The sequence below is a fragment of the Theobroma cacao genome, chromosome 7, assembly GCF_000208745.1.
Source record: "Theobroma cacao cultivar B97-61/B2 chromosome 7, Criollo_cocoa_genome_V2, whole genome shotgun sequence".
Classification (NCBI taxonomy): Eukaryota; Viridiplantae; Streptophyta; class Magnoliopsida; order Malvales; family Malvaceae; genus Theobroma; species Theobroma cacao.
The window spans coordinates 9751781-9765959 of record NC_030856.1 but is presented as its reverse complement, the minus strand read 5'-3'; the positions used below and the strand labels follow the sequence as shown (position 1 = coordinate 9765959).

At 35.0% G+C, this 14179-nt stretch overlaps 2 protein-coding genes across 3 annotated transcripts; one reads left to right on the top strand and one right to left on the bottom strand.

Moving 5' to 3' along the window:
* LOC18594546 (peptide methionine sulfoxide reductase B1, chloroplastic) lies at window positions 518–5223 on the bottom strand. Its single transcript, XM_018125191.1, has 5 exons — window positions 4868–5223; window positions 2570–2681; window positions 1139–1204; window positions 845–1042; window positions 518–756 (listed from the first exon to the last, which is right to left on the bottom strand). The coding sequence occupies exons 1-5, from the start codon at window positions 5034–5036 to the stop codon at window positions 729–731; spliced, it is 573 nt and encodes a 190-aa protein (XP_017980680.1). The 5' UTR covers window positions 5037–5223; the 3' UTR covers window positions 518–728.
* On the top strand, window positions 7246–12914 carry LOC18594545 (ribokinase). 2 transcript variants are annotated; one of them, XM_018124034.1, is made up of 4 exons: window positions 7246–8005; window positions 11318–11503; window positions 12202–12397; window positions 12611–12914. In XM_018124034.1, exons 1-4 carry the CDS (start codon window positions 7340–7342, stop codon window positions 12697–12699), a joined length of 1137 nt encoding a protein of 378 aa, XP_017979523.1. In that variant the 5' UTR covers window positions 7246–7339; the 3' UTR covers window positions 12700–12914. The 2 variants fall into 2 exon arrangements, with proteins under 2 accessions (XP_017979523.1, XP_017979522.1); XM_018124033.1 differs by having other exon boundaries at window positions 12608–12914.

Sequence of the window (14179 nt, the reverse complement as noted above, 5' to 3'; positions counted from 1 at the left end):
CAAAAATCGAGGAAGGGAAAAAAAGTTAAAGAAGACAAAAAGGGCTTAAATAGGTTAAAAATGAAATTTCACCCCTCCCCCTCAGTTTTTCTGTTGGCTCGGGTGGGGAGGAAGTGTGATCGGCAACCGAACCGTGAAGCACTCAAAACTGACGATTAAAACCGACCTTCGAAACCAACACCAAATAACCGAGCCGACTGTGACCACCGACATCGGTTCCAAATGATTGCACTATTGCAACCGACCGGTGCTCTCTCCTATCCCTTATGAGATATTATCCGCCTTTGATCCGTTGGACACACGATTTTATCCCAAAGAAAAGCGTCTCACAAATTAAAACTACTGCGAACCCTTACCTGCTTACCTTTACTTCTTACACTTCTTGCATCCATCATTTGATCTCATTTGCTCTTACATTTCATTCCTCAAATAGTCAAGCTGGAACTCTCCATTCTCAAATAGTTAGGTTTCAACTTTGAATAGTTTAATCCTACTTAGCATTTTAGTTCAATAATATAAGAAATAGTTTTTACAAAGATAATTCACTATTTAAAAATTATATACTTCATAAAAAGGCTCAGATCCTCCGATTTTATACAGTGATTTGCTATTACACGTTATTAATATTGCACATGATACACCAAAGCCACTAAAGCTAATATTATTTCAGTTTTCTCAATCCCAAGTGTCTCATCTCTGCTTTGCAACTGCAAGCTTAGTACTGTTTCCTACTTGGGTTTCAGTTTCAGGGAAGCACTGCAAAATAACCATAGTTAAGATGAAGTCCGTGAAAATAATTGTATATAACATTAGATGCAACCTGGTATTATAAGAAAAAGCTTACCTATTGATACAGTAACGCTTTCCTGTAGGTCGAGGTCCATCATCAAAGACATGGCCAAGATGAGCATCGCAAGTAGCACAAAGAACTTCTTGACGAGGCATAAAAATTATTGACAGATCTAATTTTGACTTCACATTGTTTCCTATAGGCTGATAATATGATGGCCAGCCAGTTCCACTATCAAATTTAGTCGATGATCTGGAGGACAGGATCATGGTTGCTAAGGGTTTCAAATATTGTAAAATTGAATTGATTTTGATCCTCACAAACTCCTAACAAAACCAGAGGACTTACTCAAAAAGAGGCGTGTCACAACATATGCAATGATAAGTTCCAGGGGTTTTTGTGTTCCAGTATTCCCTGCCCATAGAAAAAACGAAAACAGAACAAATTAGGAGTAGAAGGGGGATGATTATATCAATAGCTGTCAGTTCGGTACAGATAAGGACAAAAAACAATCATGTGATGCCCGCCAAGTATTTTAGCGCCTTCAGTCTAAATGATTCCCATGTCTGGTACTAAGCGTGTATAAGGCAGGCTCATTAGAATGTGACTTGGCAGGATTTAAGGCCATCCAGACATTGCAGCTACCATCCCAGCAGCTTTTTGAGCGATAACAAAAGAGATAAGATATAATGACCCATACACCAATAATCAATTAGCAACATGATCTTTAAAACTGAAAAAAGAAAGACGTGGCTAGATGCACAAATGGAATAAGAGAATTGCCAAAAGCACTAACAAACCTTTCTGTTGACTACATAAGAGCTAGTCATCCTTGTTAGCTACAAAAATACACAAATGATGTTGGGTGGTATGTCTGCAGCATGCAATAGATTCGGAGCTCAAGCAGATATTTTACTGCCTGAATTGATCAATCACATGAAATAAGTGTTCAAATCCAGGCGGGTTACCAGTCCAAATGGGTTTCACATGCCATCCAAATGCTTATATGTAGTGTTTAGTAAGATGGTGCTCTGCACTGTTCTGTAGCTAACAAACCAGCCAATCTGTTTAGCAAATCGATTAATACATCAGTTATTCAACCAAACTGCACAAGGGTTTTAAAGTTTAGATGCCAAATTGAACACTATTGAGTTCAGATGCCACATACAATGACCATATGTTCAAGGTCATTTACATCTCTATTTATAACAAACCCCCTTGTAGATCTTCACTACCAGCTATACTATATGTTCTATTTATATGTAGTCAAACTTCCTCAATTGCTTTCCAAAAGTATGAAGCATTATTGACACAGAAACAGCTTAATAACCAAGTCAGCTCAACTACATACAATTTAAACTTCACATTGAGAAGAAGTGAAATTTGGAAACAAACTCTCTAGGCACCAATTAATTTGCACTACAAGTAGGAAAAATGCTCATGTGCGTGTCTTTCCACAATTTACTAGTGTTCACCACCCACTTTGTAGGGAGAGAAGAACATCATTAAAAGATTTAAGTCATTCATCAAAAAATTATATAGGACACCTGCATAGGTGGGACAACTACATAAAACGTTTAGAAGACCAAGAAACAGCTGTCAATAGATTAGTACTAAGAAGAAACCTCAGAAGCTCAGAAAAGAAAATATGCAAAGACCATAATCTGTCAGATTAGCAACATTTTTTAGAAATTGTTCAGACCATTATGTTACAAAGAAAAAAGCTTTTTCAGAAGTTGAACCTGGAAAAGCAGTGCTGATTCTATCCATAGAACATACCCAGTGAAAGCTCTCTCTGTCCCTTTTTGTCGAGTAATGTAAAATTGTTCCGGTGTAAGCATCTTCTTCCATTCTTCATCACTTACAGAAACATAGTCAACTGCACTGGGCTCTGCACAGGACAGACAATCAACATCTAATGGCCCTAACCCAATTCAGATTTTTAGTAATAAAAGAAAAATTACAATGCAGGGTTGACAAGAAACAAATAAGAACATCCATTCATCCAAATAAGTCCCAGAAAAGGTGATTTAAAATTATATCAGTTGTTCAAAGTAGAAACAGGAGAGAGATAAGATAGCAAGTAGGATTTTATGTACAAAGCTGATGACAACATATATAAACTTTACCAAATACTGTGTCTTGAAAAATGGTGGAGTTTGAAAAACTAACTTATGCTCTAACATTCTCTGCTTTACTGTGTATCATAATAAGTCAGATAGGTGGGCCTAGGCCTCAAGTTCCACAAAATCCAAGAAGGAAAAAATGATGCTTTGATAAACCTCAAAATTTTAGTACTATTAGAAAAAAAAAAACACAACAGCTCTACCACCTCGGTTTCAGGATGAACCGTAATAGGTCGGTCTATTGGAGCAGGTCGAGGCCTAAAGTTCAACTTAAACCAAGGAAAAGAAGATGCTTTGTTAAATTTTTCCTTGTAAGAAATTATGAAATTCAATTACTATTATGCATTACAGTTATTCATACAGTTCACAAATTTAAAAGTATTATCAAATAACAAAAGTAGTATAAAAACAATAACAACTGAATATGATATAGACCACAATAAGCAAGACCAGTTCTTATAGCTTTTCCTCAACCAAAACTTCTCAATGTGTTAAAACCGCTTCTTTTTATCATGAAGTCCATTGAAATTCCATGTCCCTCAGCATATGTCTATTTAGTTTCTTCTTTTGATCTCTTGAATTTAGTCCTACAAAAGAAGGTCAGCTCATATGGCAGAAAAAGTTTATTTTAGCTTAAAACCTAGGATGAGTATGCCCAAAACAGGCAATCCTAATCTTTTCGAGCTTAAGTTTTCTTCATTCAATAAATCTAACCAATCTAAATCAATCTTCCAGTAAACAATAATTACATTGCAAGAAGACAGTACATTAAGAATTCTTTTCATTCCTGAACAGCTTTGACAATACCAGGTTCTTTATATTCCAACCCAACAAGTGCGTACTGGAGGGCATGACCAAGATCACATCAACCAAAATACTGAAATGTGTTTATCTACAGCACTGTAACCAAAGATGAGATCAATATCACTTCTTATGGGAGGCTCCGAGACAAATAAAACATTGTGCCCAGGCATAAAATTGTTCAATTCAAGTTGATATTGAACCAGCATGCATCTGCTCTGTGGTTAGCACTTCAACACAAATTACAAATCCTATACAGATTGATCCAAATTTTGCAGAACTCAACCTGTCTTCTCTCAAAAGCTGTAGAACCACAGAATATTTCTTTTTTAACAGTGTTTGATACAATATTGTGGAAAGAATGTCTTTAAATAGGAAGTTTTAAGAGGTATGTTTTGACTTGGCAACACAAAGTTGACTGATTATGTTCTCAATGCAAAAGCAATGCTAGTATCAGGATCTCAGAGGACCATGTTTGCCCTGCTGTTTACCAAATATGGCTAGATGACATTAGCAAAATCTTCTTCATTTCTGTTCCTTTCTACACATGTCATAATTAGCTAAGTGGACGCACTCCACTGTTCTTGCTTAACCCCATTGTATCAAAAGACTAGCAAAGAGGTGTAACACACTCCCACATCTGTACCATTACCGATACGTATCACATTCCTGGTAATAATAATCCAGCCTCTTCCTGTCACGGCGAAGATTGTTTCAAGGAAAAGAAGCACACACTTTGAACTTCACTGTTCTGCTTTCTCACTACTATATCTTTCCAGCTAAACAACAAAAAAACATTCCCGATTCCCAAGACCTCCCGAGGCATCAACCCCCACACTCCCCTTAGTACTAAAAGCAATACACTGCACAGCCGGAACCAAAGATGATCAACACATGCAGCCACACCTAATGCTCATTTATGGAACATGCACACCAAGCAAAGGTGATAGAAATCCTTGACATCAGCCAGGGATACTTCGAATTAAAAATTATCAGTGATACATAATTTTTCACCTATAGATGGAAGGCAGACTCGACCAAAAGAAGCATATCGTTATAGAACTCATAGAGGAATGAACTTAATCTAACTTACTATCTCACAAGAATCAATTCAAAAAATTTACGATCATATCCAAATAAAAGAAAATACCTCTAACGTTGTCGGGTCTCTGAGAAGAAGCAAAAGAACCCATTGATCGAACTGAGAAGGAAACTTGTCTGAGTTTCTTAAGGACACCAAAAGCCTCGTATTTGACCCTGAAACTGAATTGGGTTTGCCAAGGAATATATGTTCCTATGCTTAAACTGTTTATGGCCATACTGCTGAACAACTCATAACACAAATTCTCAAACAGTCAAATTGTTGACGTTCCCCATTTTTATATTAAATAATGATGACATAAACAAATTATATTTGGAATCTGAACCTTTCAACAAAGTAAGATGATGGATTTTTGTGGCTTGATTTTGAATGGGAAATGGGATTGTACCGAATGGTCGAAAGTTTTAGTCATAATCAGGATACGTGGCTGCCTGTGATGGAAGAGTTGCAAGAAGAGGTTCTGGACTCTCCACGTTCATAACTCGTCCACCTTAAAAGTGTACACGGGGCGGGTTATCCATTGGGCCAGCAGGCTTGGCTCAATTTCGATCGGCATTTATATGATTTTTTTATTTAAACATGGTCCGACCCAATTAGATTATTCTATTAATAATTAATATCTTTATTTAAGTTTATTTTAAAATTAAAATCGTTGTCTTATAATTTTAATAGTAAAAGATATATGGATGGACCATAAGGATCGAATTTATTTGTTAAGATAAATTTCACTTACACTCTTTATGATTTCAACTTTTTTCACATGATTATATATATTATATTATAAATTATAGATTATAGATTAAATATCTCAAAATTATAAATATATACACACACTACTATCAACCGTTACTTGACTTAAATGATTGTTGTTTTCAAGTCAAAGTAACTCACAAATCCCTGCATTATAGTACTTTTTTTTTCAATTTAATCTCTCTACTTAAAATTAGTTAATGCAGTTCATGCACCCACATTATATACAATTAAGTCCTTTTAGCTAACTCTATCTAAATTCACCGTTAGTGATGTTGATATGGTGCTAATGTGTTGGGCAAAATTTTTTTTTACCGCATCAGTTTCTCTATGCCACATCATAGGAATTAAATTATACAAAATTGCAAAATGAATAAATTAAATTGAACAAAACTCTATAGTACATGGTTTATATTAAACAAAACTTTATAATACATGGACTAAATTTAACAAAACTCTATAATATCAAGAGTAAATTGATTACTTTTACAATTTTACATCATTCATCATTCATATCTAGTAGGAAGTTATTGGTGAGAAGAAAACTATTTGGATTGTGTTCACAATATTATTGCCTTACTTTTACCATTAAAACACTTATTTTGTTGCTTTTGTCACAGGAAATTGCATAACAGAAGCAAACCAGTAGATCGAATTCATCAATTGCTGATTTGCCAACACAAGAAAGCATAAAAAATGCCCGATGATCCATTGTGTGGTTATATCAGGATATTGTAGGTTGTTAATCTGTTGTTGTTTTGCTGTGTGGTTTGAATTGTTGCTACAATTTGGTCTTACACTTGTTTTTGTAACTAGCTAATGAAATGTTATTATTTTGACATCAAAATGTCAAGTGATCAATTGTTCTCTTCTTATTTTGTAACTGATCTAGAGAATAGGCAATGTTAGTAGTGTGAATACAGTAAAGATGCTGCAAAAATTTTGACTCAGCTCAATTCATCTAAGTAATTTTGGGGTATATGTATCTTTTGATCATAAGCATATACATGAAAATTATGGCTCAATATTTTTTTATATTGATCTAGAGGTGGATCATTGGTTCTTTCTATTAGTAAATTCCTTTTGTAACTGTACTTGATTTTTTTTTTTATAATTAAGTAATGTAATTAGTTCGTACACTTTTATAAAAATGGGAAGTTAATATAATAATGTCATTTTAGTATATACTTTTTCTTGAATTGCATAAATAGATCAATCAAATAAAAGATTTTCATACACTTTATATTTAAGTAAAAATTACATTTAACTATAATGTTTTAACATTTTCATACACTTCTTACCCTCGTTTTAGCTTATAGAACAATCAACATTCTCATATGTAATGCTAAACAAAAAAAAATGTAAAAGTATTCAATTTAGTTTCTATTTCATAGAAATTTGTTTAATTTGATTCTTATATTATAAAATTTTATTTAATTTAATTCTTATATTATAAAATTTTATTTATTTTAATCCTTATATTTTATATAATTTGATTCCTATAATACGACACAAAGAAACTAACCTGAAAAAAAAAAATTTCCTAATTTTTTGATCCAACCAGCATCACTAACATCGATTTGGACACTTGTATAAACTGTGGAGTCCCTTCCTAATCTTTGCGAGTCGCACGTGGTACAAGCTGTCGTCCAAGCAGAGCCAAAGTCCTTGTGTGTCTTTGTCATGGAATGGACTTCAATCCCGCTTTCACATTGAGAGCACCTAAGGAAAAAGAGAAACTCTTTCAACTTTTATAGCAAACACTGAAAGATGAAAGGAATCACATTTTCACCTTCAAACAACTACAGTTGCTACTCCAAAATCCAAACCGATCAAACACCCCGACCCATCAAAAGCTTAACCCAATTTCAATTCCCATTATTCAACAACAAAAACCAAAACCAATCAAGCAAAAACCAACCACTTCTCTCATTTTCCGTAAACTCAATCAAAAACACCCAGACCCCAATAACCCAACCGCCACCCTTAGTCGTAGTTGGCTCAGCCAATGCAGATATCTATGTGGAAATCGACAGATTACCCATAGAAGGAGAGACAATATCAGCCAAAAATGGCCAAACTCTTGCAGGGGGCAAAGGAGCCAACCAGGCAACGTGTGGAGCCAAACTTTCTTACCCGACATATTTTGTAGGACAAGTAGGCGATGATGCACATGGGAAATTGATAACTGAGGCATTGGGAAATGGTGGGGTCCATTTGGAGTATTTGAAGAGTTTGGGTGGTGGTGTGCCTACCGGTCATGCTGTGGTGATGTTGCAGTCTGATGGGCAGAATTCTATTATCATTGTTGGTGGTGCTAATATGAGTTGTTGGCCTGACAAATTGTCTGACCAGGATTTGGATATGGTTAAGAAGGCTGGCATTGTTTTGCTTCAGAGGGAAATTCCTGATTCTGTCAATATTCAAGTTGCTATGGTTAGGAGCCTTTTCCTCATATCTGATGTGCTTATGTGTCTTTTCTTTTACTATGAACTTTTTTATAGTAAAATGATATTATTTATGGATGCCAAACAGAATTCGTAAGTTAATGGACTTATAGAATGTGAACTTTGTTAACTAAATTAGAACCCCTATGAATGATATGAGAATTTGGAAAAAGAAAGACGTTTATAAGGCCTAGAGAGATACACTCTGTGTGTGTGTGTGTGCAATTTACCATTATGAGATTTTTATAATTTCTAAGGAACTATAGCAAGTTTCTGCAATTATAAAACTATACAAAGTTTCATCTTGTTAGCATCTTGATGTTTAGTTTTACATCATGTACTAGTTTGTTGCAGTATCTATTTTTGCCACTTAACATCCTACATTGTTATGGTAAAGTGGTAATATGTTCTTTCAAATATTATGCCAAGGTTACTGTTTTCTGATGTTAAAGATGTGTTTATATCTGGTCAAAAGCAGTATTCAAATTGAGGTAATCATATACCACGGTGGTGCCAGTTTTGCTAAATTAAAATTTACAGTAACCTTTGTGCCCGTTTTCATTTAGCTTTATGCCTTAGGTCAAGTGCAACACTTTGAAGAATGTAGAAGTCATTTAATGATTCTTAACTTCAGGTTGCAAATTGATTACTCCGCATTAAATGGTCTCTATTTGCTACCCAGGACATTTCTAATGTATCAGAAGGACATAGAAATCACTAAAGACTTTCTGTTAGCAAGCCTCTGGGAGTGGATCTTATTAACTAGATATAAAACAAGAGTTTAGAAGTAGGAGCTAATTTGTCTTGCAGTTTTAAGCTTGTTAAATACAATACTTGTAAGTTGTGTACTATTTATTTTTTTTCGTACTAAGTGCTTGTTTGGCTTGGCTTTTTTTCAGCTTATCTACCTCTTAAAAGCAAAAGTCAGGCCAAACATATATTTTGAAAAGCTCTTAAGTTTTTTTTTCAAAGAATAAAATTTTGAAAAAAAGAGCTTCAAGAAAAGCTCCTGTGAGGAGCTTTTTCTTCTCTTCTTTTAAAAATGCAAGAGAATTTTTATTTTTGTTTCAAAAATATCCTTATTTGTTAAAATAATTACAATATTACCCTCTCGAAAAAAGAAATACCCTTTACGATAATTTGAACCAAAATTATAACTTCTAAAAAGAAATTTACCAAACAACTCTAGCTTAATTTTAAAAACTATTATTTTTCATAAGAGCTTCATAATAGCTTTTAAACTAGAAAAAAGCCAGGCCAAACAGGCTCTTAAAATCATTTTCTTAGAATCTGTATGATGAATTTGTGCAATGAGGATCTTCTACATTGTTCTCTCAGAGCTTGGAGTTCTTGTCTTTCCCTATGCCTTAGAGAGTGCTCTAGCTAAGCTTTGATGCTTGAATGTCTCAGTCATATTGAAAATGTTTTGAGGCATATAATTTTGATATGCCCGTCCACGTGGTTGCATGTAATAATACAATAGAAGTAACTGTGAATAGATTTATAGATCCAAATTGCACTTAAAATGTTTACTTTGCATATTGAAATCTAAAGTTAGATAGCATAAGTATGGCTCCACCTTGACATATCTATTCTAGCCTGTCTGAGTGTCTTCAGGCTTAGAAGGTAGATTGTTTTCTTGGTAGACCTAGGAAGCCTTATTTTCAACCGAGCAATGAAGGCTCCCTTGTTGGCTGCTAGGCTTCAACTACTATATAGCATAGAGCTTACTCCACCTCAACATATCTGTTCTAGTTTATATGGGTTTCTTTGCAGCTTACTTTGAAAGTAGATTGTTTCGGATAGACCTAGGATGGATTCTTTTGTCTTTTTGCGATACAAGCAACAGTTAGGTTTACCTGCATAAATAGCCAGATCTCAAATAAATTGCTACTCATGAAATTTCTCCTATATTTGAACTTTTGGCAGCCATCAAAATGTTATGAGATTGTTGTCTGCTTGATGAACTTGATTCTGCCTCCTGGGCTACATTTTGACAAGTTGTATTGGCTTGTGTAGGTGTGCACATGTGTGAACATCTTCATCAAAATGTTCATTAATGAAAAAAAAAAAAATCCCTTGAGGGATGCTTTTGAACTAATTCAAGCTTTTCATAAGTTAACATCCATCTATTTATGATTGACTTATTCAATCCTTGAAGATGACTCGGGTACTCTAAAATAATAATGGAGAAAGGCTTCCCTGAAATCTAAAGGTGCTGAGTTTACAGTAGATTGATTACTTGTGCTAATAGCATTCCTTTTGACATCGTAGACTGTTTCCTTATGGTGAAGTCTTCCATATGACGAATATGGGCAACGTGATCTTTTAAGGCCTCAACCACAAGGTTGTAGAGAAGTAAGGAAATGTTGCTTCTAGAGGTGTTCTTTGAACACTTCTGTATCATCTTTTAGCTGCTCAGAACTAGAAGAAGAGGGTTTAAGAGAAACTAATACATAGTGAAGGGAAAAAACAGACAAACTAACAAGGAAACTGATATTCAATGTGGCATTGGAAACAATATTACTTTCTCAGAACTTGTATGTCTCATCAGTTCAAGTTTAAATACGAGTCAAAATACAAACTGTAATTTAAACAATAAGTACTGAGATGGAGAGGAAACAATGGATTATGCAAACCACATAAGACAAGTTTGAGATCCCTTTGGAAAATCAGGGATGTTAGTATCTTATGTTTTAAGTTGTATGGGTGTTTTTTTATTTTAGTATGGTATTAAGTATGCATTTTTAGGTTCTTAATGGCAAAATGGTGGCCTGTATTAAATATCTAGTTGCTGGAATTCTGAGACAGCAACTTCAATAGTAGTCTTTATTTTTAGAGAAAAGACTTTGGGGATTGTTGTGGTTATTAGGACATAGTTGAGTATTTGTGGACTAGGGTTCTCTCGTTAGAAGAGCAAAGTGATCTGGTTGCAAAAAGAAGTTGACCTCCATGCTACTTGTGCAGAGTATTCTCAATTCAAAGTAAAACAGATAATTCTTGTATTGTGACTGGTGCATTAATAGCGTGGTTAGATGAAGTTTATCCTCTGCAGAAGCCAAAAGCTAAGTCATGGGTTTTCCATGGACAGTGAAGTCCTTTTGGTCTAGTGGAAGGTGACCTTGGTAGTTGATAGGTGATTAGTTTAATAATTTCTCAGTTCAATTTTATCCAAGGGTACTCAACTATTCTTGCTTTGCTGGAAGGACTTTATTCTGCCAGTGTTTACTCTCCCTCTCTCTCTTGCTGGTTTATCTTTTATATTTTTTATCTTTTTATAATTTTTTTCCATATATTTCAGGCCGCAAGGAGTGCAGGTGTTACCGTAATTATGGATGCTGGTGGAATGGATGCACCAATGCCCCAAGAATTGTTGAATTTTGTTGATATCTTGAGCCCAAATGAATCTGAACTTGGTCGATTGACCGGATTGTCTACTGAAAGTTTTGAGCAGATTAGTCAAGCAGCTGCAAAATGTCACAAAATGGTGAGTTTGGCACACCTAAAAAAGTCCTCAGTATGGCATTTGTTTAACCCAGAATATATGTTGTGACCTGAAGTTCTTAAATAGGGTGTTAGACATCTTTTAGAAATATAACTTATAAATAATTGTCACAACCATTCAGAAGTGACAACAATTGTGATAATAGGGTAAAATTATTATGGGCTTATTTAATTGAAGGATTTATTTCCTGAGAGAGCAGTGTGCCATTCTGTGTCTGTAAACTATCCAAATAATAAAGCAATAAGTATATCATGTTACTGTGTTTCATTATTGCATGTGTAGTTATATCTCTGCTCTTCCATGGCAAATTCTGTCTTTATGTGTAATGCTCTATATAGTTCAGAGGAGCGATCCTTCTCTTAGACTAGTAGTACTTGAAACATGTGCTCTAGCATGCTGAACTCCCACACACATGCTAAAGAAATAGACATTGGACTAGGTTCTTTGAATTGGGATCTTATAATGTCTCATTGACAGAATGCACATTTGAAGCTCTCCATCAGTAGTGAAATCTTTTCATGTAGCAAGATATATAGGGGCCTGTTTTTTTTCTTCTTTGACCATATCTTTTATTAACTATAATAATTGGCCTTCTGTGGCAACAAGCTTTTTTTGGCAATTATATGACTCTGTAGGCAGATGCCAAGAATTTTCTGAAAGTTAAATTGAATACCTTTCAGGGTGTTAAGCAAGTTCTTGTGAAACTTGGGGCCATGGGATCTGCTTTATTTGTAGAAGGTGAGGAGCCAATCAGACAGCCTATCATTCCAGCTGCAAAAGTTCTAGATACAACAGGAGCTGGTGATACTTTTACTGCATCTTTCGCAGTGGCTCTGGTAGAGGGGAAGTCCAAAGAGCAATGCTTGAGATTTGCTGGTATTCCTAGCAGTCTTCTCTCTCTCTCAGTTTCTTATACTCATTTAGTCATTGATTTCTAAAACATGACCTTGCTTTTATTAACTTTATGAGGATTTGGTCCTAAACATGGTACAATGGCATAATATAAATATATTGTGTATATTTAATTATTTATTTTTAATGCAACATATATCCTCACATATATTTTGATTTTTAACAATTTCGCAGCAGCAGCAGCCTCTCTTTGTGTTCAAGTGAAGGGAGCCATTCCTAGTATGCCTGACAGGAAATCTGTTTTGAAGCTTCTTCAGTCTGTATGAATTTATTCTTGTTTCCATGATGGTTGGGTGCTATGTTCCTCTATGCATATAAATAAAGCATCAGATTTCATTTTGGTTTACTGGATATCAGAGTTTTACAAATTAGATGTCAGAGAAAAGTATGAAATCTGTAAGAAAAAAGGCTGTGCCAGAGTCAAAATAAGGAGAAATGATTATGTTGCACACTATGTTGTTGGTAGTTTCATTTTCAAGCTTCTGCTTCCTAACTTCCAAGTAAAGCCTCTTACCTGAAGATGGAAACTGGTTCAAATATAATCTGGATTATCGGATGGAACTGAATAGACAGCCTGAGGATTGTGCAATATTAGCTTCTTTGATTGACTTCTACACATCTTTTTCACCAAGCCTTAGAGAACAGACAGAGAGAGCCTTGTTTCCCCTGTGGAAATGTTATGATCCGAATAAAAATAAATGACAGGAGTTGTAATAAAAATAAACTTAAATGGCAATTTTATACCAGACTTGACCTTTAGATAGCTCTATTTTCTAGTATATGCACGAGGATAAGATACAAGCTTTGCATTCAAAGGGCGGCACTGGTGAAAACAACTGACAAGAAAAGGATTACAAAATCAAGCTTTTGATGGACAATTACAAGAGAGTAGAGACCACAACTGGCATTGGTCCCTATTTTTCCGTACGACGTGTTGATGAGGTTAAGAGTTTCAGCCACAGTATTCTGGTCCCTTCAACGCTCAGCGGTACCTAGATGTCTAGAATCAAAACCGCAGAGTCCCCGGCAGTGATGTGTGACCATATCCAGCACTTGTTAATTTGTACTTATCAGTACATCCCCTGCAGTAGAATTTTTAAATAATTCACAAACGGACTTAGAGTTGTCAATTTATCAAACAAGAACTAAAAAATTACTACAATAAGGTTGGAACCTATTGTTTTTATATAATTAGGGAACATCCATTTCAAAAGTACTAAGTTATATTTCTTCTAAGCTTTTAAATGCTATCAAAATCAAGTACAGAGTTTCATTGCTAAGCCATGCATGCAATTGGACGTAAAGATATTTTATTAAGAATTGTTCCCAAGTTTATGGTCCCCTGCGCCAAAAGTCATGTTTTGTGGTGTGGTGTGGCTGGCCTGGGTTCCTCAGCTCTTTCCTCGAAGGTATGGACAGGTCCGGTCCGGTCCCTTTCACACGGGCAAACCAATCTCTTACAATCTTTTGCAATTAACGCTACAAGTAGTTTGAATGTTCAATTTTTGATTGACAATTGACATTCCCTGTAAGGAATTTGTTTAGGAGGAGGCTGGCAGCAAACAGAGCATAAATTTGAGGTAAAAAAAAATTAACCATGAGAGAATAACTTAATTTAGTATCAAATGAACTCAATTTACGTGCTTATGTAGGCTTATTTCATCATTTACTACTAGCTAGGCTATGTAGAAGAAATCGAGATGTTATACACAGTGAGACATATGAACTCTTCAAAGAATGGCTGCC